Source organism: Tigriopus californicus, chromosome 6, assembly GCF_007210705.1.
Source record: "Tigriopus californicus strain San Diego chromosome 6, Tcal_SD_v2.1, whole genome shotgun sequence".
Taxonomy (NCBI): domain Eukaryota; kingdom Metazoa; phylum Arthropoda; class Copepoda; order Harpacticoida; family Harpacticidae; genus Tigriopus; species Tigriopus californicus.
The window spans coordinates 9,318,678-9,346,665 of NC_081445.1; the positions used below are offsets into that span (position 1 = coordinate 9,318,678).

Sequence of the window (27,988 nt, forward strand, 5' to 3'; positions counted from 1 at the left end):
CACGAAGTCGGCTTCCTGTGACGTCGCGTGCTCTCAAGAGTTGCCGCACAATCTGGACATGGATCTGTTCGTCGAGGACTGAGCCCCAGTGGAAGCCAAAGAACCGCCCGGGGATGGTTTGGCATCGGATCGTGAATGCTCGCTCTTCCGTCAGTTGCGAGGAAGTGTCTGCCAACCGAGTTTCGCGGGGACGTTTGCCTTCGCCCGGGGTCCCTTTGTGAGCCATCGAGAGATCTGGAAGCAATTTCGCCCCTTATGAAAGGGCACCTTAGTTGAATCGAAGATTTAGGAGTGAAAGGTTGTGGCATCCATGTCCTTGAAGGCCAAGGACGTCAATAGCGGTTTGTAGCCTAGTAGTGATTTGTAACAACGGTGGCGACTGACTCTTCTGATCGTTGAAAAGTGCGTGAAGTGAACCGATCCCCAAGTGTTAACCTTCAACATGAAAGTTTACGGCTTGTGTGCCATCCTGGTCGCGGTTCTCATCCAATCCCAATCCATTCAAGCAATCCGATGGCTGTAAGTAGTACCTTTTGTGCTTAGTCTTGAAATCCAGGCCCGTCTTCCTGATCTCCGCGAATCAATGGGATTAACATGGCTAATCCGTTTGAAATCTGGGAAAATTTCCGCTTTTTAGTCCCCAAGGAATTGTGATGAGTAAACTTCCCACAATTCGATTGTCAACACCAAGAAAGACAAATATATAGACATACTTATCTTACTCAATGGATTAAGCAGAGACCTCGGGAACGGGGCCCCTCTTTTCCAAATCCCCCCCTTACATGTATCTAGTACTTCTATTTAGGGTGTTCAATGAAACATGAGTAATTTTCTCTGACATATCAATTAAGAGTTTCTATCTTTGAGGGATCGGTTGGGGGTTCACGGTTTGGCGTTGGTCCTCTTTTCACAAAATAGCCATATATTCAAATATTCGCCTTGGATTGAAGGAAAGGTTCTTTGTCTCACAAAGTCCCCGTGGAAAAGGCAAAAAAAAACCATTAATGACAGGAGAGTGGGGGTTACATCCAGGATCGCTATCGCCGTCATCGGCGAGCCCATGTCAAGAATTTTGCACTGACACATCGTGGCAAATCGGTTCGTTCCATGATTCAAAGGCAATGAATCCCTCCTCCTCCTTCTCAACCATATCTTCTGTATGAACTGTAAGCTATGTAGTGAGCAGGGGATAAGCTATGATGTAGAAAAGGGACTCGCTTTTCTCTCTTCGGCAAAAGGAGTTTCTGTGGGTTTGAAGTGAATTTTGGTGCGGATGGTTCGATCTCGAATTACTGGCTGACCTCTGCGGTGACCTTTTCGCCGCAAGCAGGTGAGCGATAGACATGAAAAAGTGTAATTTAATTACCCTTCTAGCCGAGACAGGGTCATCCGTAAAGCCATTAAGAACTTTAAACCCCGGCAGTCTTCTCCGGGAAAACAAGGCAGGATTTTTATTTCATTCTCCTCTAGAGAGCCTCGAGATATATTATGGGAAGTGTTGTTGGACTCAAACATCCCACTTTGAATGGCGATTCGGGGTCGTTCGAAAATTGATTGTCGAAGCAAGTTTGCAAAAACTAGGCTGAGGTGAAAGTAAAGTGTCATGCGGCAATTTGGCCATCCATCTTTTTGGTATTCACCACCGATATGGATCACCAACCCAATTTTTGGTCATGAGGTATTCCTTCAAACATATTGACTTCCATTTATGGCAACATCACTCTTCGTGGAGCTGAACTTGCTCCCTGCTCAACCGCACGAATCTAGTACGTAAGAGGTGTCCATCAATTTAGGCCTCAATCTTGCGTCCAAAAATGGGGTTTTCTGTGCCAGGGCTTTAAGATTAGATTGCAGGAGGAGGTGCTAATGATAGGCCGGAGAATTGTACAACTCGTATATGAGGTTTTTTTCTCTTCATCTCTCCCAAAATGTTGGGCCCCGGATTGCCCTGAATGTAGCAATTCAAGAAACCTAAATCTATGATTATCTCAAAATGGGTTGCATGCACTCCAATCCGAATTCGCTCAATTGCTATTTGACAATGGAACCAATCCATTGGACTAGGCTCAATTTTGGGTATTAAAGAGAGAGAGAAAAAAGTAATCCATTGTCCATTCGGGTGGGTTTTCGGGCGCCGGGGCAATTTACCAGGAATAGGGTGATGAATTCCGGATTTAATGACCAATGCAGAAAATTAGTCCACATTTTTGCTAGCAGTCCGGAAAGGTGGCCATGGGACGACATGTCTCGAAATGGATCTAATCCATCTGGAGCAATCATGATTTTGTCTGCTCGGAACTCATCCAATATCCATCCAGCTGCCTCTTCCTCTCCGTTCTTCATTATACCGCCCTCTCATCCTATCCTTCCCCTCTTCGTTTTGAGCAGTCCCGAAACCCACGGATTGGATCGGTCGGTGTCGTCGTCGTTGTTGTTGTTGTTACTGAACTCGACGTCTTGGTTGGCTTGGGAGGTTTTCGTGTTCAATTTTTGAAGACCCCCCGAAGTACTTATTGCGCTCCAATGAATCGAAAACTGACTAGTCTTGTAACTCATATCGTATATTGGGGATATCACATCCATCCATGCGGCTGTCTTGGACATCTTGTCTTGAATGTTGGGGGTTTGCACGGGGAGGTAGTCTAGTTTTGTGGAGGATTTTGGTGGGCAAGAAGTCCAAGAGTGGAAGAACAAAGTCCACCAATTTCAGTGAAGGCTGTAACAGTCTCATTGAATCTTCTTTTCTGATGAAAGGTGTCTTTGTGTGCGTGTTCTCCGATCCAATTTCTTGCCCATCGATGAGTGAGAAAACGATCGGGAAAGTGACAGGATTTGAGACTGGCAAATTTTGGCTCAGGCATTTCACCGTTGTTTCATTTGAGACGAAGACAAACAAGCTTATCAATAACTCTTGAGAGTCATGGCTGGGTGGATCTAAACTTAGACCTTTGAAGGTGATTTATTATCACTCGCCACCCTCGAAACAGTGAAAGTCTCACACCAAGTCTCCTAATGCAGAGGGCGGTTCTTATGATGTAATCGAGTCATAAAATCATTACACCCTCGATTGATATCTTCCTCTAGTATGGAATGGTCAATCGATCGAATCAAAATATCGATCGTGGGAATCGGGGAAATTGTTTGTCTTGGGACGAAGAAATCCGGGAATTTTCCAATTTATTTAACTTCTGGCGTCAAAGGTATTTTGGAGCCCCGAGGATGATGATTTTTTTTTTGCTGACGTATGAAACCGTCATTAGTGCGCACCCCCACTCACTTTTTGATCCCTCTTGCCTCAGCGAAGTCACTTGAAGCGTCCAGCAAGAGATGAGGAAAAAAAGTCTAGGCTATACTTCGAAAATTGAGCCAGTCTAAAAAGATGTCCTCGGCTCCACGTGTTTTTTCCCTCGAGGAAATGGGGGGAAAATCAATGGGGCGGAGAAGGTATGGAATGAGATGAATTAAATCAAATATACGACACCCGAAGACAGGGCAAAATCCTGCGAAGGCACATCCAAATATATGTCAATCAACTTCCAATCTTTCCACTTTTTTCTTTGAGGATTCTTCTTCGTCTTTGCTTTCGTTTCGTTCTCAAACTTTTTCTCGTCCCTCGTCGTGTGCATGTCGCTTTCAATTTTAGACTCTCTGCAGAGGGATTAAGAAAGGATAACAGAGGCTGGAATTAAAAAAAAAAAGAGGACCGAGAAAAGTGGATACCGGGAACGAGGAACCAGAAAATGAGAAAATATGAATCTGTGTGTTCCAAACAAACGTCATGAGTTTGAGCTTCTTACTCAAAGATAAACAAGTCCGCGGCTCTCAGGGTTGCCAAAATTCCGCTTCGTGTTGCCAAGGGCCACTTCCTGTTTCTCGTCTTAGAAATGGTCATTTGATCAGGGAGATGGGTGTTTCGGATAATGCCGAGTCCCATATCAATGTTTTTTGAAAGTTTCATGATAAGCAACATGGCCCACGTCAGCACTTTGATAAACACTTTAAGACTTCTCAAAATCCTTGCTGCCCTGACTTGACTCTTAAACAAGTTCGTCCAGCTCTGCACGGCAAAGCTTAGAAGAAGGGATTACTCGAACTTTTGCTTCTGGAATCCATGAGCCAACAGACGGCCGTTTCATTGTTTCATTGCTTCATTGCTCTTCGCTCAAAGCCCAACGACCGACAAACTCTAATTTACCAACCAATTCATCAAAATACATCCTCCATCAACGGGGACACTAATGGTATGGCAACACCTCCAAAGTGGCCAAAGAGGCTCCATTTGCGAGCCACGCTGTCTTATCATTTCCTGTGTCTTCCCTCCGCGATCTCTCTTGAGACCCAGATTGACCCCTAGAGGAAGTATCCGTCTCTTTCCCACTCCTCTCTCAGCTCTTATTCGATTTCCCAAGAATCCCTAATTCATTCAAATCCCTTTTCACTCTGGATTGTTTAGCCACCAGCTATTTATTCGCTCACTCACTCATTCGTCAAAGACGTGTCCATCCAGATTCGCAGATGTTTCCTTTCAGATCGGGCTCATTTCCAAAGGAGCAATTATTGGATCAAACAACGTGGTTTTAATCACCACCTTCTCTTCCGGTCTGTTCTTGTCCAATGATCTTTGCGCGAAATTTCTTTCCACTTGATGCTGTTGTTGTTGCTGTTGTTGATGATATTGGGGGTGTGAGGAGATTCGGATTCTTCAAGGGAAATAGGACATGGGTAAGCCTAGGCCTCGGGAATCCCTCTTGGAAACGAATTTCACAGATTCTTGAGCATATTGAATATGAACATAGATGAGCTCGATGGTGTCGTTCTCCAGGGTTGGGGTTCCAAACCCGACCCGGGCCCTCGTCAGGATTAATTGGAGCCATGTTTTGATTAGTGAACCGACTACCGACGGTTACTTTTGACCAATTTGAAGGGCTGAAAGGTGTGTGAAGGAATATTGATCACACACGACCTATGAGAGAATATGCCGATGGCAAAGCACCCACTTAGTCTCCATTTCTTGTCAAATATTTGGAGCTGTCAAAACAAAGCCATCCAAAATGCAAAACAACCTCAAAGAGAAGAATAGATGTTGCACTCCCGCCAATCCAATCCCCCCTCCATCTTTTGGCCTTATAACTGATTTATCCAGATATCTAGACTTGTCTAGATCGAAAAGCAAAGGAGGGGGCAAGAGCACCTTCTACCTTTTAGCGAGTTGTCCATCTCTTTGATATCAGAGAGTGTTAAAACTGGCCCGATCGTCTTAATGATCTTCCTTTCAAGACCGTGATCGGGGCTGTTTTTTGGTACAAACTTGCCAACCTGAGGTTTTTTTTTCCTTTTATTTCCAGGTAAGTTGCTCTGTTAACAATGTCACCCCTCTCTCTGAGCTTGGAAAAGTCCAATGGAACCGGGATAAGTTTATTTATGGAATGGTTTTTAAGTTGTCTTTGAGCTAGCCCATCATAACTGCCACGAACAGAGACACACATTTCGTTTGCTCCAGATAGGAGACCCAAGTGAGGCTTGTTCACCGTTTCACAGTTTGGATATTTAAAAAGCCAACGAGATCTCGCCTCTCTGAGAGGGCCAAAGAGTAATATCTTGGCTCAGTATGGCTTCTCATTTTATGGGATTTTACCCAGTTTGACATTCTCCAGAAGTCTTCGTCCACGGACTGACTTTTCAAACATTTCAATCTAAATCAGATTCTTCGGAACCAAACGGGAGCCTCGATATTGATTCTCCTTCTCCTTCCAAGGTTGGCGAGAAAAGAGAGGGAAAAGAAGCAAGTCGAGTCAAAGAACAGGGGGAAAAAAGTTTGTCTACTTAATTGGAAAACGGAGCTTGTATTGAGCATTGTTTCTCCAAACTTTTGTCAACGAGCCCGAAAGAAAGGAACAAAAGTTTAAGTTTTTAATCCCGAAACGGAAGTTACTTTGAACAATAAGGACTGAACATAACTCAAAGTAGTATTCTCCTCGCTTTTGGTTGTGTATTTTTTGCAACCCTTACGAATCTTCTTGGCACTCCGATTGATCCTCTGACAACCTGTCCTAAGGTTTGCCAATTTCAAGCCGGTCACCTTACTACCTTTGTAGCATTCATTTCCAATTTTGAATACATATTTTCAAAAGTGTTGAGTAATCCGTAAGAGGTAGTAACTTAATAAATTGTCTATTGGCTTTTTCAATCGACTTTTTAGCTACCCTTCAAACTTAATCAGGTTCAGGGTGGCCTAATATGACCTTGAATCTAATTTTAAGAGGAAAAAAGTCTGCCCGTCTTTACCTCCATCTGGTGGTAGTTTATAAGAATGTGATTGAAAAAGTCTTGTTGGCGTTGATCGCACTTTAGTAGAACGCCACGCCAAACCTGATCCGCTTGTCTCTCTTTCGCTCTGACATCATGAGCGCAATTTGACACACATATCCACACTCTGTGCTGTGGTATACAGTATAACAGAAGGGAGGGGAGGGGGCATTTTTTCCATCCTTTTCATGCCCTTTCTCGTGGAATTTGCTCCCCAACACGCGAAAAATGTTATTGCGACTCCGTTGGGTTTTATTACTATCGATTCGTTAGAATAAAACTGCACCATTACAAAGAGATTATCTATGCATTGCTGGCGCAAATTGGTTTGAACCTTCACAACCCCTCTGGTTGAGTCTGAGGACAAAGGTTTGGGCAATGATCTTCCTTCGTATTCCGAAAACAGGCTTTTGTTGCAGATAGTAGTAGATTCAATTTCATTTATATTGGTAGTACAAGTGGGAGTGTGAGCTTTTCAACTTTTCAAGGAGATATTCCCAATCACTTTTGAAGCACGGTTTTCTCGACTGGACAATGAAGTGTCAAATTGAAAAAAAAACTACCTGCTCAATTGAGTTATCTCATCGGTCCAGCCTTAAAAGGTGAGACAGTTTTCTCCACTTGAGATTTCAATTTTCTTGCCCACCTCTTGACTCCTCTGGCTTGAAGTGTAGCACCAAATAGTGAACAATATCCCTCTACCAAAAAAGTCAACACTCAGACTTGGTCACACTGCAACCTAGTTTGCAGGATTGGGTCCAAGAAGACTCGCTGTCCTGGCATTCTGGGACATATCGTGTGCCCATTTCTACTTTGGGGTATGTTAGTGGGCCAATTGGCTCCTTATTGAAAGGTTTATTACCCAACAGTTTGGATCCCATTGAAGCGAGCAAGTCGACGGAATCCCCATATCTCTGGGAATGTTCATAGGACAGGAGGAGGATTGCTATTCATTGTTTCTCTACCTCTGGCCACGTAGCTTTCAATTAGTTCTTGTAGTCCGTTCCAGACTGACTGGATCGTTATTGTTTGGACCTTCATGGAATTGATGTTAGATTTTTGTCTATTTAAAGTGAATTAGCTCATCAGGATGTCGTTCACAAGTTGCCATGTGATTGCAGACACAATCCTTGGGGGTTGTATATTTTTACAGAAAATTTCGACACATCTCGAGACGCCCGTTCGTTCATTCGTTCATTCGTACCTGAAGGAGGAACACTCTCTTGCTCTCCACGAGTCAGTCTCTTGATCGTGGACTAATCAGCTCACTTCACATCAAGTGGACAGATAGCCACAGTCCTTCTTGAGCCAGCATCAACTTTCTTTCCACATTGCCCTTTAAGTACCTAGTAAATCGAGAGCTGAGGCCAACAAGCATGGACACTGAACGACGTTTTGACTGGATGACTGTCTATGACAGAGACTGATGTGTACAGTATTCCCGAGCGTTTGTGTATCATTAGACGCGTTTTATGTGAAATCCTCCCACAGAGGACGAGATTTACGACCTGAGGAGAGATGTGTTCCTGTTTATATATTCATTGAGGCCACTGGGAAGGAAACTGGAGCATTGGATCGAGGAGCTTGTCATTCACAGCGATCGATCCGAGGACTTGGATCAAATTTGGCGTCCAATTAAGAACTTGGATGATGTTCTCTGAAATTTGAGCTGCTTCAGCTCAGCGCAACGTCCCTTGCCATTGCCATCCAATTAGACAGTCGTTCTCCATAAGCGATTTCCCGTACCTATACCTCATACTACCTCCAATCCGAGTCTAATCAAGGGTAATCCCCAATGACAATAGAGACATGGACATGATCATGGGAGAACCGACCACTCGACCGCAACTCGTCCAAAAGCCGGAAATCGTTAAATCGGGAAAATGGTATTGACAGCATCATCATCGTCAACATCATACTGTAGGGTTGCTTGCTCTCTTTGTTCTCCAACTCGCCATTTACGGAACGGGACTGTTCTCAAATGCGTTTAAGCGTATTAAGACGCAGAATCAATACCTTACCTGGAGTTTTACACACTTTTATGTACTGGTTCTTGCATCTGCAATAACACTGAACAACACCATCCATTGGTCCTGTTTAATGATCCCTATCGAAAGTGACTCCGACGAAGAGTGAGGTAGACAGAGGGAGAAACCCAATCACATTCTGAAACTTCGAATTTCCGTCCGGGAACCTTCAATTCAAACACACAAACCCCCTATCATTATAACGCCAAAACACCGCCGCCAACTCATCATATCCCACCAAACCACCGACAAACCAATGAGTCCAATGGACTTCCACTTCCAATGAAGTTGAACTGGTCATCGTTTGGTATTCGGAATCCAACCAATTGCACCTTTTTGGTTGGTGCTGGCTTCTAATTATTCGAGATGGTCCTTCAGTGACAATTTGCGCCCGTTTCTAAAATGAGGAGCGCAAGGTGTGTGGCAATTTATTCATCCAATTCAGAGAGTGCGAGAGATCGCTTGTCAGCCCGGTTTGTCACATGAGGTGCATCGAATCAGAAATGTGAACAAAATATTTTCGATGATTTTCAAACTGCCATGGATGCCATACAATACAGTTATGGGGCAGACTCGCTCTGACGATTGGAAGCTCCCAAGATATGGTTTATTTGTGCCCGTCTCCATCCACGCTTCGATCAATCATGCTTGCCCGTGAATATTGTGGCAATTTGCTCCGCCCGTCAAAGTCTCTGAAACGCACCGGATAAAAAAATCACCACCTCTTCTGCTTCTTTGACTCCTCGTCTCGACGTATTCAAATGGTTTTGAGCTGGTTTTTTTTGCCCAAGCGACGTTGAGACATAACTTAATTTAGAATCTTGAGTGCCCTTTTCACCCAAAGCATTCACGACCACACGCAAGCAAGGAGTACGCACACCTTGGTCACCCTTCAACGTCAGTCGCTCAAAATCACGAGGTAATGGGACGTCTTTTCGAGGAGCCTAATGTAGCACATTACCACCTTGGGTTTGGCCTGAATATCTCCCAAGCACAACTTGGAAAGGGGGGGTCCTCAATTGAAATTGTATCCGGAGATTCCACAGAGGTATGAATAGATTAGCTCAAACCATAGAGCTAACTAACGTAACCCTCAAGCACGCATATTCTGCAGTCCTAGGGTAACGCGAACCCAATGCAAACAAAATAGGGCAAACTGACGCTGAGGTTTCGGTTTCATGGACTGTTTTAGGGTCTGCGAGGACTTCTTACTTGTGAGCATCGTTCAACCATCGACCAACGGTCGACCCAATGCTGCACTCTGTACTTAGCTAATGAAGTGTTCAAAACAAGAACCCTGGTGAGAGGCTTTGCTCTTCCTTTGAAAAGATCGATGAGAGAACACCGGGGTTTGACCTGAGAGGGAAAATTGAATGACTAACAACCCAAAGCCAGCTAGCAATTGATCGATGACAACCATTGGCTTGATCCTTCGGATTCGTTTCAACCCTACTATTTGAGTCCATAGATCAGAGTTTATATCCCCCTCTGTCAATTCCTGACCCTCAAGCACAGGTGTCAGGAGGGACATACCTGTATACCAGCTCCAAAGCACTGACCACAATCCCTCGGCCAACAGTCTTTTTTTTTTTTGCTAGACTCACATTCCATTTGTAAAACAGTGAAGAGTGGTGAAAACCCTGGAAACAACGGAAAAAAGAGAGGCTCATGTGCTTCAAAGTTCCAATTGATGGCTTTTGAGTTCCATGCAGATCGACGCAGTTTTGCACCTGAAACTCCGGCACTAAAGCTCGGCACGGGAAACTGGTTTAAAAGCCTTTATTAAGCTCCCGGTGCCCCAGTAATGATACGATAAGGTCAAACTCAAGCTGCTTCATTCGAACCTGGTCTGATGACGTTAAAGAATTTTCATGAGACATTCCATGAACTTGGTAGGCTCACCAAAGACTAGTCTAGATTAGTGTTTCAAGCAAACGTTTCCCCTTTTCATTTGGAAAACAAATTTCAATCACTGACCTTCGTCCATTGATGGTGTCAAAAAAAAGAGTTGATCGAGCATTTCGATGCTATTTGAAACTAGAACGGAAACCTTGCTTAGCTCGTCTAGACAGCTCTTTGGAGGCAGCCATGAACACTCGCTGGCTGGACGAAGGGCTGATGGAATAGAAAACCTGGTGCATAGAATCGGTAGGGAGTGACATGATGTGGCCGTGTCGAAGGGATATTTACGAGCCATATATCTATCACCAACCTGCTTTTGGGGGCCATTTACCCTCGGTCCCAGCCAATGGGCAGTGAGTGGGTACCTCTCGGCCAGGTCAGGAATTGAAATCTTCGTTCACAATTCACACACACACAAAGTAGCAGTCCGGCGAGTGATGGTGCGAGCCCTGTACCCTGAAGAACACCTCGAATGACCATTCAGAGAGGACGACGGAAGAAACAATGCAAGATTTGGAAGTCCACAAACAAAAATTTTTCGTGGGCACTTTAAAAGCTTTTAAGGGAAATATTGTCTTTCGTGATATTTAGCAGTCACCGGGATCGCAATATTTGGTGTGAACAAAAACATCTTTTGAATCTCATGATCTCACAAGATAAGACGCGATATCTCTCTTGTTAATCGGAGAAGGAGATCTTCAATATCAAAGACTTGGATCTTTCAAAATAGGGAGAGGACATCCTGCAACAGTCCTCTCTGTGCACTGCCAAAAAAAATATTGAGTCTAACCTCTTCATTATAACCAAAGCACGACCACAAAGCAGGACCACAAAGCAGGAAGTCGGAACAGACAGGAGCACTAGGAATCCTCTTTCAATACCCATTGCTCGGGTTTATGACCCCACTAATTTTTATTTGTGATTTCAATCATTTTATAGCTTGTAAAAAAAGACAGATGCTTCTAGTCGTCAATCTAGGCTGTCTGTCTGATCAGCAAGAGAAGACAAGAAAGGCTCCTCTCCAATATTTCTTTCTTTCGTCAGAGACCACTCAAGGAATACCCAGGTATGCCAACCATGCCATCCCACTCTTGAATTGCTGGTTTGACCACTGGATCATTCGGTTGGGCCGCACAAATTCCCACGAGTTTCAACGCCGAAACATTTTTGATCGCCACAACACTCGATCCGATTTTCGTTGGAAGGGAGTGTGGGTGAATCATCTCGATTCCTCACTGGTTTTAAAATTCCTGCCCGACCAACGAGAATTGAGGCCTTTGGTTGGGTCTGATTTGCTTCTCGACGAGAGAGACGAGCAATGTGTTAAAAGTCTTGCCAGGCCCAAGTTGCCACGTAAACAAAGAAATTTGAATTTAAATTGAGATGTCAGGGGCTATGAACACTTCAGGAGGAGCCATCAACGGTAGACTTTTTGAAGCAGATAATTGTATGGACTTGGAAGTAGGTTTGTACACGAAAAGTGGATGGAGAGATGGCTTGAGATCCTGAGTAATGGAGAACTCGAGAGAAAAGGCGGCCGATGTTGTCGAAATTGACAGAATTGATCTGGATCTTCTAGCTCCCTCAAAGTTCGGAGATACCTGCCTATTGTACAAAGGAAAAAGTTGCTTCCGTTTGCACTTCATTGCACTTGTCAACCCTATCTGCTTAGGGGTGCCATCCTATTTCCTATTATCCTCTTTGGTCAAACTATCGGTTGGTCCTAGAAATTTGGAATCTAGATGAGTTTGTTTCAAACGCGAAAGATAGCCAATAATTGGAGCCAAGTTTCTTGCTAGAAAAAAGATCTGGCGCGTCTGGAGCGACTTTGGCGCTATCAGAATCGTGTTCCTGTCAGACTTGAAGCGAGACAGGCAGCGCCAAAGTGTTGATATCTGATAATGGGCCAGATAGCAAGTGATAACAATCCTTTTTGTCAACAAGTTCGCTTCATGACTTGAAACTCTTCAATTCTCTGCTCATCCATCCATCCATCCATCTGTCCGTCCATGTTGGAAAATGCCAGAGATTCTAGTTCAGACAATGGATTAATCCATCTAGTCCACACAATATACAGTACATATAAATATCACATGCACGTACGAGGGACATCGTCGACAGAATCGGGATTGAGGGTTATCTTTGAATCTTCTACAACCATTTTGGTTAGGCTGAGGCTTGTTGAGGAACTTGTCGTCCTGCCAGCGGACATGCTTCGACAACAAATAAGAGTTTGAGAAAATGCTTATCGCGCCGCCCATCGACGAATTAAGATAGCAGTGTATGCAAATCCGTGAAGGCCATGAATTTCCCGGGTGTATCAACCCTGCTCATCTGACATTTATGCCCCGTTCTTGTCCGCTAATGCCACTGATGAAGATTTTCACAGAGGTTTATTACGGGGAACGGTACGTTCATAATGCATCATTTTGCCGCTACCTCTGTTTGGCGCTGTATTCGCTCTTACCTCTTGGTCTCTGGCTTGGGATGAATACATTTATTTAATGGTACATAACATGTTTCATATTTACCCGTCCAGCGTGCGGTTGTCTATGGCTGACCCTGGTTCTGGAGAGAAAAAGTGTGAATATATTTTGAGGCAATCGTCCTCTCCTTCAGATCTAGCTCTCAACTCTGAATGGAAAAGAATTGGCTCCATTAAGTTGTCAACGCTTTTCAAATACATGTGGTTTTGAATGGGCATTTTAGGATTGAATAGAACCTTTTTGATAGAGGGCGTGCCGGAGTGCTTCCAAGAACCGCCTCAAGCTCCAAATATGCCGGCGTCAAACCAGCACCTATGTAGTCTCAAAGCGTCTTTCAAAATTCGATAGCCGAAGAATTCCCATGACCAGTAATGAAACCAATCCCGCTTGTTAGATGATGTGGCAGAAATCGGTGATCACTGATCACTTTTGAGCCAGCGCTGAGAAAACACTGCAAGTCCACAACCACCCATAATTCCAAGTCATGCTCAACTTGTTCAACAACCAAGAATCCGGTCTTGAACCAAACATATTTTTTGGGTGACCCCTATGGAAGCTTATTTTATACATCGAACTGAGATAAAGCATGAACGTCGGGCGACGTTCTAGAACTATTGATGAAGATTTTGGTTATTGAACCCACCACTTCGAGAGAGATGGAAAGATTTTAAGGGGCACTTAATTGGTACGTTCAACTTGAAGCATACTACTACATTCACTTGCCGAGTGAGGAGTATCTCAAATCTAATTAAACTCTGGACGTATTCATGGGAATTTTTTTGCCCAGGCCCATCGACCTGTCTTTGGCGTATCAGGTGCTTATCACAGATAATTACTAAATCTACAGTGGCCTGCTCTAATCGACATTCATCAGATAGTTGGACGGCAAAAAAAAAAGGCCAAAGCCAAAGCTTCTGATAGCTTAAGGGTCATTTACTAGGTTGGCATTGAATTTCCTTGCCCTTTGGCCATCCAGGGTCGCCCTACCTTAGGCTGGTTTGGAGGGTACATGACAACGGTGGGCAGCTGTACCATCGTGCCGATGGTTCGATATGCCTCCTCATTTTTGGGTGGGCCACCCATCTCTCTTTTGGCTGTTGTTCAGGGACGTCCGGTGTTGAGAATTTATGCTTGAGGTCAACACAAAAGATGGGAAATAACTCAGCCAAATGGAATGTTTAATTAAGCGCACCTAATCTGGCTTATTTATTTCGCCTTGATGACCCTGTACTTACACTCATACGGACATGCTTCCATCCCTTTTTTGGGCAGCCCATTTGAGAGGGGAACAATCCTCACGAAATATGTTTTAAAACTGTCTTACCAAATTCAAAGCATGATGAGTTCCTCCTAATTTGGAAGCTACTCTGAGGGTTGAAACGGAAACCCGAACCGAAGTTTCTCGTTTTATGCTTGTGGTCGAGAGGCTCTTCGTTGTGTTGAAGGAGATTGCTGACAGGTAAGGGTGGAAAAAGTGTCTCTGAACTATTTCTGACATCGATCTTTTGAACTGTATGGCATTTCTTTTTTATGGGTGTGAGGTTTCCCGTAATTGCTGTCTCGAAAGGAGACGATGGTCCAACGGCTACATTTTTTTGTACATTTTTTGTAGTTATAGAGTGTAACTGAGAATGAACTGGATTTCATTCAGTCCATGTTTTTGCCAACTTAATTGGAAAATGATATGTCTAATTGAATGGAAACGAAGAGACATGAAGATGCGAGTTTTTTTCCACGAAATGTAGATACTCTGGTCACGCAAGCGGTGAATAATGATTGCATTCATTGTTGGCTACCAGTGGCCGAAACAATTGATCATCATGTTGTGTGGAATTCTCCGATACTTCAAGCTTGACCGCCCACCACCACCCTTCCTACCTACCTTTCCTACCTAGATCACTTGGCATCGGTTCGGTTCGACTTCTATCGTCAGGATCCTCAGAGGCTTCTTCACCACATGAATACATTTCGATTGCATTTGAAGAGTCGCTTTATCACGGACTGAGGTCAACTTTTGGGGCACAAGTTCACAATGTCCAGAAATGAATCACCACCATTCACATGAATAGTATGAATAGTGGCCGCCTAGATCCAAGATGAATCGTGATTCTCTATCTCTCTCTGTCTTTCTGTCTTGAGAGATCTCATGTGGCTGTTGCATTTGTATCGCCACAAATTAGAGGTCGGGATTTGAAACCACCTCACATCCATCTCATCGTGCAGATTCGGGATGCTTGGCGGAAAAAAATGAGTGAAAACAGCTTCCAAGTTTTCAACACATCTCCTCGACAAGCTTTGGGTTCCGCAGGATCGCAAGAACTCCTCCGGAAAGCTGGAAGAAGATTGGACGGAGTAGTATACATATACTTTATATTTGCTCTTCGCGTTTCGTCACAGGATGTCAACATTTGCTTTTCTTGTTAGATTGGACATGAGATCCCTTTTGTTTCTGTCAAACCCCGCTTGCACAATGGCTCGAGATTTGTCACAGAAAATGAAACTCTGTGGATCTGCGAATTCGCATGAAACCCATCCCATAACTCTAACAATCTTGACAAAATAAGTGAGACTCTTGATTAAACACTGTCAAGTGGATTTCAAGCGTCGCAACACGTGACGTTTTTTTTTTCAGGCCACATTTTGGCGCTTTTTTGGACTGGTAATTTGCGGAGGCACCCACGTTTGGCTAATTTCCGGTGTCATGGGCGTTCGTGATGATAGCGTGCAAATTGAGCTAGGGATCAAATCTGAAGGAGATCTAGAACTATGTGACAATAATGTTAATTAGAGGAGCAAATGTCTCCAACGGCCGTACACTTCATCAATTGTGGAATGTGAAACACACTCTTTGGTGGAGAAGTGGGCAATCTTGAGCAACCCATTTCTTTTGGCACGGTCTTTCTGGCCTCATTGTCGGGGAGACTCAAGAGGGAGGAGAAGAAAGAGAGACGAGTGGGCATCAAATTCAGCTTAGCTGCCAAAAGATCGTCATTGGAAGTAGCCAGTCACATACATTACACCCCTCTGCTTGATTGAGTTACTGACCGATAGCACTTCGTTTGATGGAACATGTTAATGGGAGAAACAAAAGATTGTGGGAATGCCTCCAAGTGGTTGCTAGTTGGGTGGAAACCTCACATATCCTAGGGAGCGTTTGAGTTCAATTTCGATTTCTTCCGACTTCAGAAGACCACCCATCTAGGCCCATTGCTTTTGAAATATGCTCAAGTCTCGGCTATGAAACGTGGTCGTGAGCCATTTATTATGTCGATGACCGCTTTATGCTCACAAGACGATTGACAACCAAGCCCAATGATGGGATGATAGGAATGATGACATGCATGACCAGAGAGAGAGAGAGACAACTTGTCAGAGGGTTTCTAAATTTGTCATCCCCGGCGAAGACGGCGGCGTCGGATCAGAATGGGATTACATCACATCATGGAGATTTCGTTTCATCTTACAGGGCTTTATCCAAGATCGGCTCGGTCGCCATGGTGGATCCACCCGACCAAGTGTGCAACGAGATGAAGGGCTCACTGATCAAAAAACAGGTACAAATACTTACGACGCAGAGCTCCCTCCCCAACCAAATACGGTGAATCACGTCTATTTTCATTATTGCAGATCAAGTTTTGCAAACGGCACCCTATGTTCATGGACTCGGTTCGAGTGGGTGCCCTTCGTGCTATGGACGAATGTCAGTATCAGTTCCGATCCAGACGGTGGAACTGTTCCTCCTTTGAAGATAAAATGAATACAGACTTTGATGCCATCAAGACCAACTTGGAGTCGCCCAATTATCAGGGTGGCCGTTATGTCGAACCCACAATCATGAGGGGTATGAGCAATCACTCACGCCGAGGTAGTAGTGGTTCCCCTTCGGAGTATGTGTATCATCAAACTACGGACGCCAGGCCTTCACATTCCTTGCCTGCTCGGCCAGGGCTAAATTCGTTAATGAATGCCATCTATTCTAATAACAATTATGGCTATGGGGGAAATCGACGCCGGGATTTGAACCAACGCGCTCTAAGAAGGGGCAGACGACTCAGCCGAAAAGGTGAGTGAATCAAATGATGGAGGAGGGTTACATGTACTAGAATCGATAGATCACATAAGCTCCATTTTAACGCTTGCTTGATCCTGTGTTTACTTTCCATTTCACTGAAGTGGCTCACCCACCTTGCAAACTTTGCGTACTTCATACAGATTCGACGACACGGGAAAAATAGGGAACAAAACGAGTAATTGAGGGACGTCAATGCTTTGAGCATTATGATGGCAGCGCTTATGAAAAGGTGCCTCTTTTGAGGAGCAGAATTGTCGTTTTTAATGAAGTCGATTCATGATGAGGGTCCTTAAGCACCCCCTAGGGTCGAAATAGTCGATCTATTTGGAAGCAAAACGTAGGACTCCCATGAAGTAAATCACCCAACAGGGTGAACCATAACTCGAGCCACTTGGTTAGATTTCCACCGAGATCCCGAATTACTATAACTTTCAAAGGATTGTTTGTCAATGTCTCAAGTGATGCCTAAAGGGGATTTTCTTCTTTAAAAACATCTGCACATGCAAGAGGGGTTCAAGATTTTGCGATCGTAACCGTTTGGGGTTTGCACCCGGTATCTATTAGCACAATGGTGCATCTGTCGTGTTCTGTTTGGGCTATAATTGGCATCCTCCTTTCTGGGCGTCTGGTCGTAGTGATTGAGTTGAGGTAAATTCGTGAAGATGAGATGATATCTGTTGTGGACTTGTCAATCCACCATTGTCATCACCCCCCCAATAGGATGACCCATGAAGGGTGCGTGATGATAGATGAGTAAGAAGATGAGATGTTATGAACCCCAATTTGTTTGCACACTCCCCATTAAGGCTATCGGTTTCTCGCTCTTCCGCACTGGAATAGTACATTGCCAATCAAAGTCGTTTTTTGCGATGGTTTGGTAACTTGAATGAATACCACTCATCCAACTGCAATCGTCATCGATCAATGTGTCCAGGGTTTATGGTTTTATTTCAAAACCCTAGACTCTTTGGCATTATTCTGGGAGACATGGAGGTGTTTCGTCTTCTTCGGTTTTGAGGTTAATTAATTTGACAGGTCAGATACGATCTTGCTAGGACTACGTCATTGCCTTTGTTTCAAATCGAGAAACCCCCAGGAGGTCCTGTCCAAGACATCTTCTAGCTTTTGACCCGAGCTCATCAATTTCAAAACTTGTTCAGCGTCCAACTGAAAGAGTAATTCACGTTGATAATGAGTCCTCAAATTCATTTTACTCTTCAGGTTTAAGATTTCCAAGTTTATTAACAATCTTAATCAACAAGATACGCAAGCTCGTGTGGGCCGGTCAGCTTAGGTTGCGCGATTTTTTGACTTTACCCAAGTTGCGAATGAACAACAGAAGAGACGTGCTTTAGAACTGAGACGAACCTCGACGGAGAAGAGATCGGATTCCGATTTAATGTTTACTTGGAAACAGGATCTGGGATCCATTTTCCAATTCGATTTTCATCAAAATCGTGCTTTTGAGGTGTCGGGTTTCGTTTTTGTCGTTTGTTGCGTCGGGATTGATATCTTTGAGGTATTCTCTTCCTTGGAACGATTCCATTGTCCGCCTTTAATTTCATTTTCTTTTGATCTCTCCTCTTGTTCGATTCTCTGTTTCTAATTGTGGTTTGAGGACAGGGGGTAATCAACCGGAATCTTGGGAGCAACCAGGATCTGTTCAAATCTCGCCTTGAGACAATGGTCAGCGGGTCGATTAATCCTGGCTGACACCCTAAAGTGTGACAATTTTTGCTTCATTTTAGTGCCCAGTAATTAGTTCCTTTGACGGCAAGACCAAGAAAGTCAAATAGCTGACCAGATTAACCCTGTAGCGAGCAATCCTACCTTGAGGATTAGTATAATTGAACAAATACTTTAAGCCCAAGATGAGTTGATTATCTTCTTTTTGAAGGAGAAAGGGAAATGCAGTAGAACAAGGCTAAAACAGAGTAGTATATGGTTGGACTTCAAACTGGTTTTCCGTTTTCAGCCCGACTTATCTTAATTGATTGGCCCATTTTGGGCTTGGTTCATTCACTTACTAAGCTCTTTTTACAGTCTGAAACACTCCCCCTTGGGTTTGAAATCGAACTTGAGAAGAGTATGGTAATGTTTGCCAGGTGAACAAGCTCCTTCATCTCTGGCCCTCCACTAGGTTAGGAAAGGATGAAGAATTTTTCAATTATGTCATTAAGATTGTAGACGATAAACACGATATATGTTTATTTGAGCCCATGAGGACCATCTTGAAATTCTATCGCTCATTTAGAACAATATCATGGCCAGAAACCAGCTTCGGATCGGCCTCCTACTGTGAATCGCTTCAGCTCTGGTTTCGGTGTCTTGGGGTCCATCGCCAACAACGGGTTCATTCCTCTCTGTCGCTCCAAAACCCATAACTCACCTGCAAACTTCGCTGCCCTGAACTCGTCGCTTCGCAGTCTCTTCAGCCACGATGAGTCAAAGATAACGCCATGCGAATGATTTCCGAGCTAATTTGGACGTGAAGCATCGGTGGAAATGTAATTGGGTTTAGGAGAAGCACTTGCGTTGTTCCACATTTCCACTTTTTGCTCCGCGTGGAACTGAAAAGTGAGCTTTTGACGCCTTCTCCAGATAAGAGAGAACACCACCGAAGAATTCTTTTCCCCCCCATCGACCAAAGTGCGATGGTGGGCTCGAACCAAAGCAGTGAGAGAAGAATAAAGAAAGCTGTTATGGTCATAAGATTCAGACATATCATATCATTGTCTGTCATTCACACCCATGGGCAACTCGGGCATATTTGCTCTCACACCCGTTTGCTTCGCTTTGAAAAGCCCGCGCAAACTGCCAGCGTTTGAGTTGGTGGGATGAGTGTGTTCATTTCTGGATTACAATCTAATGGGGATGCACTATCAAGCAAAATCAGAAAATGAGAAGCCATAGCACTGTACAGTGCACAGCGTGCGTATGTACAATGGCTCTTGCTCAAAATCTGAGGAGGGCAGCCTTTTTTGTTCCATCTTTCTTGTTCCATTGCTCCCCAACTTCCAACCTGTTCCTTAATGGATTTGGCCTTTTGTTCACATCTAGAAATTGACTCTGGAGGGCTATGATGAGAGAAGGGCTAAGCTACTACATTTATCTCTAGTAAATCTCTTTGATAAAACATGGATATTGTGGGACTTACTGATGCGTAACCCTCTCGTCAAAGACGATTTGAGGAGGAATCATTACCCGAAATGTGATGACTTGGTTGGCTTTCGTCATTGTTCCCGTTGTCACTTGGCAGTCTTCGTATGTCAATTCATGGTGATCCCATCCCAAAGGGAGATGTTGGAACTTCCTTGCTTCTTTTGACATGGGACGGATCTTTTGTTTCCCATTCTATTCTTTGTTCCACTTGTTTCGTTTTTGTGGAAGCCAACGAACGCTTTTCAGTACTGTTCGCAGAAGACATATCTGTGAGCTTCTTTGCTGGGATCCGATTTTACTGAGCTCTAAAGTTCTCTCATGTGCCAAAAGAACTTTGGGTTCAATGCGTCACATTGAGGGTTCTCCCCACAGCAAAGCTCGAATGGAAATGCGTTTATGAATGGATATGAACGAACAAAACCAACCAATACAGAAATGGTTTACCCCATCCAGATAAACGTCGTGTTTCTTCAGGAGCGCGAATTGAGGTCCTGATTCGATTGAGATCTGGTGGTTTCGGGCACCACGGGCATCTCGTCTGTGATCATTCTACCATCTCAAATCCTCAATCTCGGAGGAATTTTTCCAATCAAAATTTCATTTTCGCACACCCTCGATTACTTCACGCTCTGAATGGTTGCTGGAATGGTTGGATGGGCACAGTCCAAAGGATGAAACCACTCGCCTCAAAATTGGTATGCCATTTCCATCGTGTGCGCAATGTCCTTGGCTCTTCGTCTTGAAAGCAACCCCTGATGCTCTGTCCAAAGCGAGATCAGCTTCCAATGCCAAATGGTTTTTCATCTTGAACAATATCAATCATTCATGGATTGGTCAATGAGCCAGTAAAAAATGAGTAATCAAGTTTTTGTCACCTACTAAGAAAGAGCAGCTTGGGATGCACCCAACAGTGTTTGGATGCTTTGAAGCCAAAATGAAGCTCCAATATGCAAAAAAAAAATCCCCTTTCAAAGTCTTTTGAATCAGTGAGACCCACTGAAGTCGAAAGTCTTGGAAGCATCTCCATGAAATCTTTGCCTCCAGCCATCCATTAATGAACTCTCTAGCTTTAAATAGACTCGTCAATGAAAGAGAGAACCCATCATTTTTCTAGCTCGTCATGACGATGACCCTGGATCCGAAGACGATGATGAAGTTGATGAAGATGAGGACGACGACGAAGACGAGGAGGATGAATTCGACATCCAAAACAACGAGACTGGAGGTGTTTTGGGCACCACCTCTCTCCTGAATAACACCCACTTGCGAACTCAGACCGAGACAGAAGAAACCAAATCGGGTCGAGGTCGAAAGAGGAAAGGCAATAAACGGGGACGAAGGAAGCGAAAGCGAGGAAGGAAGAACGGCAGAAAGAAGAACAACAAAAAGAAGAACAAACGGACATTTGGTCCATTTCCCGTGGTGTCACCAGGTAAGCACTCTATAATGGCCCAATCAATGATGCTGTAATCTTAATGATCATGATGATATCAAGCTTCAAAGTGTGAAGATCCACCCACCCACAGGCTATTCAGAGATACACGTGGGCGGATCATAAAAACAGCGAAATTCTCTCGGGGCTAGAGTCCCTGAAATTTATTCCTCGTGTTGCTCCAAACATTCATTCAGGCAGACTTTTTTTTCTCAAAAAAAAACCCATGAGTTGAAGTGGCCGAATATGTTTTTAGGGCAACGTTTTAGAATTGGGTGGAAAGGGTGTGACTTGTCTCACATACGACAAACTCGATTAGACACAAGCATAGGTTGAATGAACCGAAATGAATGGTTCCCCTTTGGTTTTACTCGAACTTGTGACTCATTGATAGCGCTTATCGCTGTTTAATGTTGAGTGCCCCAAAGGTACCTCGACTTTGTTCAACTAAAATTCGTCTTTTAACCTTGGCGTGAAATGACTAACTGCAATTTTCCAAGTCAAATTGTTTTAAGTGATACATGTTTTGCTTCAGTAGCCAATAATTCAACTTATGATTTACTTGAAATTTTCTCTTGGATCTTTAAATTATTTGATGAGTTTTAAAATATATCCCATGACAGCACGCACAGTAGAGCATTCATTCCATTTGAAATATGTGGCTGTGTTTTAAAAAAAATAAGAAATTAACCCTAACGTTCTGTTATGCCTACCGTGTGCGTCTCAAAAGAGAGCACGTCCGCGAAAAGTGCATTCGGACTCGTCTTTCGAATGAGTTGCTTTGGAAATTGAATGAACTCAAAGTGATTTACAATAAACGATAAATTCTAGAGAGAGTGTCATTTTATGTCCGAATGTACTGCAACCCCCCTTCAGAATCTAATTATGCCCAACACATGTCCAGTACCAATGCATCCTCTCACAATGAGTCCGTCCATTTTTAGGCACTCGTGAAATGGCCTTCGTTCATGCCATCTCAAGTGCGGGCGTGGCCCACACCTTGACCAAAGCTTGCTCGGCCGGAGAATTGGAGAACTGTGGGTGTGACCGGACCTTGAAAGGTGCTTCAGCCGAAGGATTCGAGGTAAGTCATCGTGTCACTCAAATTTCAAAATGAGACTCCACCGTTCTTGAATATGCTTCATGAAACGAACAACCAAACGAACGAGCCGGTGTGATTGCTATCTCTCTTTTCTCTGAGAGCCCCAGTTTTATGGCCGATCGTCCTCGTTGAAAAAAACATGACAATTAAAGCCCCCTGTTTACTGTCGTCTTACATTAGGCTATTGGCCATAGTTCCTGTCGTGTACACTGTAGACTGCCATTGATAATGAGACTAATACCTAGCTTCCATTCCATTTTCCAATCGACAGTGGTCGGGATGTTCGGACAACGTGGATTTCGGCGTGAGTTTCTCCAGGGACTTTGTGGATGCACGGGATCGACGGCAGAGTCGGAAGAATAAGAAAAATCATGCCCAACCTTTGATGAATCTTCATAACAATGAGGTTGGCAGAAAGGTAAGGTTCACCCGGTCAAGAGCAATCAAGAACAATCCGCCTTCCTTTATCGAGGGTTAACTCCTCTCATTCCCCCCCTCTGAGTACTGTGTACGATGTTTACCAAGCCACCTACCTTCACCGTGAAATAGCGATTTCGGTCCCGAAAATGATTCATGACTTGATGTAATCCACTCGACGAGCTAGAGGCTCGGTGAGGCATATTAGAGCCCGAATGATTATGCCTCTCAAACGATGGAGCTTCAAGAAGGCGGGGAGCTGGGGATGTTGTCGGAACATTGATTCCTGGCAAAAGTGGAGTTTTAACTTGTCGGGCTCTGAAAATGTGGTTATGATCCATGCTCCTTGCTTAGATGCCAAGGGTGTTGAGATCAGGCGTAGCAAATGTCTTGAGTCTCGAGATTATTGATCAATGAATTCTGCGTCGGACACTCTTGAGCACAAAAACGCCTTCATCGACCGAGTGTTCGATATCAACAGATTGTTGAGGTCCCCCCCAAAGCCCAATACATATGAGCGTGTGATGCTGATGGTTCAACCACCTTCTCAGATACGACTTCAATTAGCACATTTATGGGAGGAGGCTTGAATTCTAGAGCCTCGAGTTTATGGCTATATTCGGGAGAAGCACTACAGTTCTGCCATCAGAGAGGGTGGTGGAAGAATTTCATTTGGACCCTCACTTGCCCTGGAGGCTAAAAGACCAGCACATCATAAAAGTTGAGTCTGACGTCTCTGTCATGGACCTCTTGATCAAAAGTCAATTGGAAGACACATGATTCTCGGCAATATCCGATTGGCAAAACACCTTGGGACACCTTCATTGATGGGGCGAAGCCGACCCCCAAATAGAGATCAGATAAATAGCGTACCCAAATAAAGTAGTCGAAACGTCTGTAACGCTAAAGCGTGAGGGTATCATCAAAGCAGCAACGAATTACCCTTAACAACTTCCCTCAAATAGAATAACACAATTACAGACCCAGAAAGAAGAAGAGCCCGCTCGACCAGAAACAATTGTCCGGAATGGGGCCCTCCGCCGACACTTGGGTCCACTAGGGAACCTAATACCTTGTCATTAAGTCTCTATTGTGAGCGGTTTAAGTGCCCACCACCATCACGGCTTCTGCCATTCTCACTGGAAGTAGTAGGACTAGCTTGAAAAGTAATTACTATCCCTGGAAAAGGAAAGATGGCCCAGGAACGTCTCAATTGACGGCGACCGGTATCGAACTCCGGACCACACGCCGAGGCGTCAAAACCTCTTCAATGCCTGTTGCGGCCGGTATAAGGAATTCCTGCCAGATCATACCTACATCATTAATTGGCTTTTTTTTAATGTCCGTTCCTTGGTTGAATAAGCCTTTTGTTGGATATTAATACCAAATTTGGATTTTGGGGCCCCAGGCAAATTCTTCGCCGAGGTCTTCTTGTGACGGACCACAACGTTACGTTGTTGGACTTTAGATTCAATGTTAGCAATAGGGTTAGCCATCATTCGTGGAAATGGTTTGCATGCAATGTGATCGCTTGGAAGCTAATCACCTCATCATCATGGATGATAATTACCGGTGTCATTATAATAGTCTCAAACAGCCCCGACCCACTGTCCGTACTCGAACATGGAAGAGTTGAAAACCATTTGGCTGTGGAATCTTCTTTTCCCAAGTGGGTTTTGCCGAGGCCGGGGCAGGTAAAACGCCGTGTGTGGCCAAGAGGCGAGCGTGATAATTACCATCTTTCTTGACACCCTACAAACTCATCTTGGGGTCCTCCTCCCATCCCATGTGCGCCTTCATGTTCATCTTTCGGTTCTCCTGAAACATCTCCGACGGAGAAATAGGGGATTTTATTAGCTTGAGCTTGCATATTTGTAATGTGGTCGGAGGAATCTCGGCTTTGGGAGACGAGCATTTGAACATGCAAAACATGAGAGGACGACAAAAACGATTTCGTCCCGAGCACTGCAATTTAAGGATTAGACCTTGTGCACGAAACAATTTGGAGCTGAACAAAGCGATAATGCCATCTAGCGCAGGGTGAACGAACCTCATGGTCAGCGCCACTCTATAAGACTTGGCGCCATACCAATTGGCTGGCTGCTAGTAGGGAAACCGATTGGTGGTTAGTGCCTCTTCGCGAGGAAATATGAGGACAGCCACTCAAATTTTCTTCGCAGGACATTAATTCCAGGGTCTGTTCTGGTGGACCTCTTTGCACTTAGAGAACCCTCATTCATCGACCTGCAAAGGCTTTTACAGTGAAAGGAAGGGGGGGGGGGGGGGGGGGGGACTTTCTCAGTACATACTAAGAGAGGACGAAGTTTGAACAAATCTTTGGGGCTTGACAGTTATATGAACTAGTTTTTTACCCAACACCCCGAGCAGGCTCCACCCCTCGATTTTTGAGACAAACTCATTGAATGTTCCACATTTCAAGTGTCAGGAAAAACCATCAATCCCCCGTTTTTTTCGTTGCTCAGAAGCCCCTTGTGCTCCATGTACCTTGAAAATAAAATGCCCTGGAGAGACCAAGATCACTCTGGAAATGAGTTGGAGATTCACTTTAAACTTCTTCTTTCTATTCCAGCTTTTGGAGAAGACCATGATCCAGGAATGCAAATGCCATGGCGTGTCCGGATCTTGCGAATTGAAGACTTGCTGGCGGTCCGTGGCAACCTTCAGACAGGTATGAACAGCACCACAAACACAGTCACACACAAAACATATCGCAGCTTCGTTCGTCCTGGGATGTCTCACCAACTCTTTTGTCCCCCCTTCCCCTCAAAAAGTTCAGGGTCTCTCTTTTTTCACCGAGATGTAAAGTCGCTCTTTGAACCATTGTTGAATCCGTGACAATGGCAAACGAGCTTACTAATGCCTCCTCCTTCGAGAGAGAGCCCCGGTGGTTTGTTGCCCTAGCCCTCATGTTCTCGTACTGGTAAGCCAATTGTAGGCTTAATGTTCAGGTACTTTTCATCTGCCACCGCAACCCGCCTTGGCCGTACAGCAGACCCCTGAAATGTCAAGATCGACATCTTTTTTCTTGCTTTGTTGATGTGGTACAACTCAACGTGGATTTTTTGGCCTGTTCCAGATTGGAGAGAAACTGATTGAGAAATTCGACAACGCCCACGAAGTCCAACAGAACAAATATCGAGGTCGCCGAATGCTGCAGACGCGCTCCAGGGGCTATAAGCATCACACAGACACCGACTTGGTGTACTTGAAAAGTTCGCCAAGTTATTGCGATTTTGAACCCTACGAGGGTTCGTTAGGCACCCAAGGGCGGGAATGCAATCCGGTGGGTGAAATTGAAATATATAAGTGGGGTTAATTTTGTGTATTGAGAGGCAGGCAGGAAAAAAATCTGTCCCTGAACCACCCATGACTAGAATTGTTATGACTGACTCACTCTTGTTTCTATGAGAAAACTCGTGGCAGTGGCCAAAGAAGTCATACAAACAATAATCATAACAATTCGATTTTACTAGTTTTCAAATGCATTAGCAGCTAATGTACACCTCGTTTGTCGGCACAGGGAGGTTATTTGAGTCTAGCACATATGCTTGGACATACTGTGACTGATCCATAATGGGGGTCTTTCCACTAATTAGAAATCTGAACAGGCTTAGATTACACAATAAATGCAATTCTCTCAGAAATTCCGATTCGTTGGAGAGGAGAAAAGGGGAGGAAAAAAAAACAAATCTTGATTTTAATTCTTTTTGATTCACCACATCATTACATATTCATTTGACGCTTCCCACAAAGCTACAAAAAGCTTCATCTTGAACAAATTCTAGCCTGTCATCTCTCAAATTTACTAATTGTCTCAAGTTTTTGCCCTTTGTCAGTGTCTTTAGAGCCAACCCAAGGGCCCCTCTGACTGAGATTAATTAATGAAACTTGTCATCTTGAACCCTGTCATTGACTTAAAATCCAGGAGCCCAGGAATGTCTGAGGGCATTCCGATGAAAAAATGTAGACATGAGAGAGAATCAGTTTGTGAACAGAGTCCACTCATAGAAAGAAAGGTTCCTGTCCACATTTGAGTGCCTGATCTGTATCACCACATACGGCATCAATATGGCCAGAGAGAAAGAAAAATCCCACCGCCAGATGGCACTTTCATTACAATAACTAGCAGTCTCTCAAATATGTGTTCGATTGTTCTTACAGAAAAGCCACGGTGCGGATGGATGCGATCTGATGTGTTGCAACCGAGGCCACACAACCCGTCGAGAAAAACGTAAAGAGCGGTGCAGATGCAAATTTCGTTGGTGTTGTTTCGTCGAATGTGACGAATGTATCTTGGATGTTGATGTCAGCACGTGCAACTAAAACACACTTACACAGGACCAAGAATCAAACAAGGATCGTCGTCATCACCCCTCGGCCCCTCCCACTCTCCCCTTCTTTCCCACTTTGGTTCTGGGCTTTTGAGCATTAGGCAATCAAAAGGCTCCTCAAAATTATCCCCCGTCTGCATAATAACCTTCTGCCCTCTCTGCCCTTGAAACGTCTTTCGGCCGACTAGATGGCAGATGACCCCGCAACCTTCAAATATCCCGCCCTGGTCTAATTAAGCAAGTTAATTTTCTGACTGAGGGCGACTTCTTCCCTGGCCAAAAGTCTGATTCTTGTCCATATTCTCGTCTTCACACTGTATGTACAGGGGGAAACATCCAAAGAGCGGAGATAGTGACTACCACACCAGTACTCATATGACTCTCACTGCTTTGATTCATACTGAAAAGATACCAAATATTTAATCGTCGACGTCGTTTCCCCGCGTGCGTGTGTGAATGCACGACTTCAACCACCCGATTTGAATGTATTGAGATTATTATTCCTTCCCCCGAATCTCCTCATTATCCGCCGATGAATTGGCCCACCCTAGTTGCCCCAGTATTTTCTCTCTCCCTCTATCTTTCTCTTACCACAATATATCGTTTTGTCATGGAAAAATTGTACATATAGATAGATCTGCGTATGTAACAATAAAGGTCAATTTTGTTCTCGAACACGTTCCATGATCCTCAAGGATCAGGATGATTCTCTTTGGCCTTGAAATGGCGT

At 44.2% G+C, this 27,988-nt stretch overlaps 1 protein-coding gene across 1 annotated transcript; it reads left to right on the forward strand.

Moving 5' to 3' along the window:
- Window positions 1–27,933, forward strand: LOC131881949 (protein Wnt-4-like). The gene is made up of 9 exons (XM_059228946.1): window positions 1–519; window positions 16,188–16,275; window positions 16,349–16,784; window positions 21,070–21,387; window positions 22,332–22,471; window positions 22,761–22,907; window positions 25,497–25,595; window positions 26,004–26,210; window positions 27,089–27,933. Exons 1-9 carry the CDS (start codon window positions 443–445, stop codon window positions 27,248–27,250), a joined length of 1,674 nt encoding a protein of 557 aa, XP_059084929.1. The 5' UTR covers window positions 1–442; the 3' UTR covers window positions 27,251–27,933.
- Window positions 27,934–27,988: the final 55 nt, after the last annotated feature.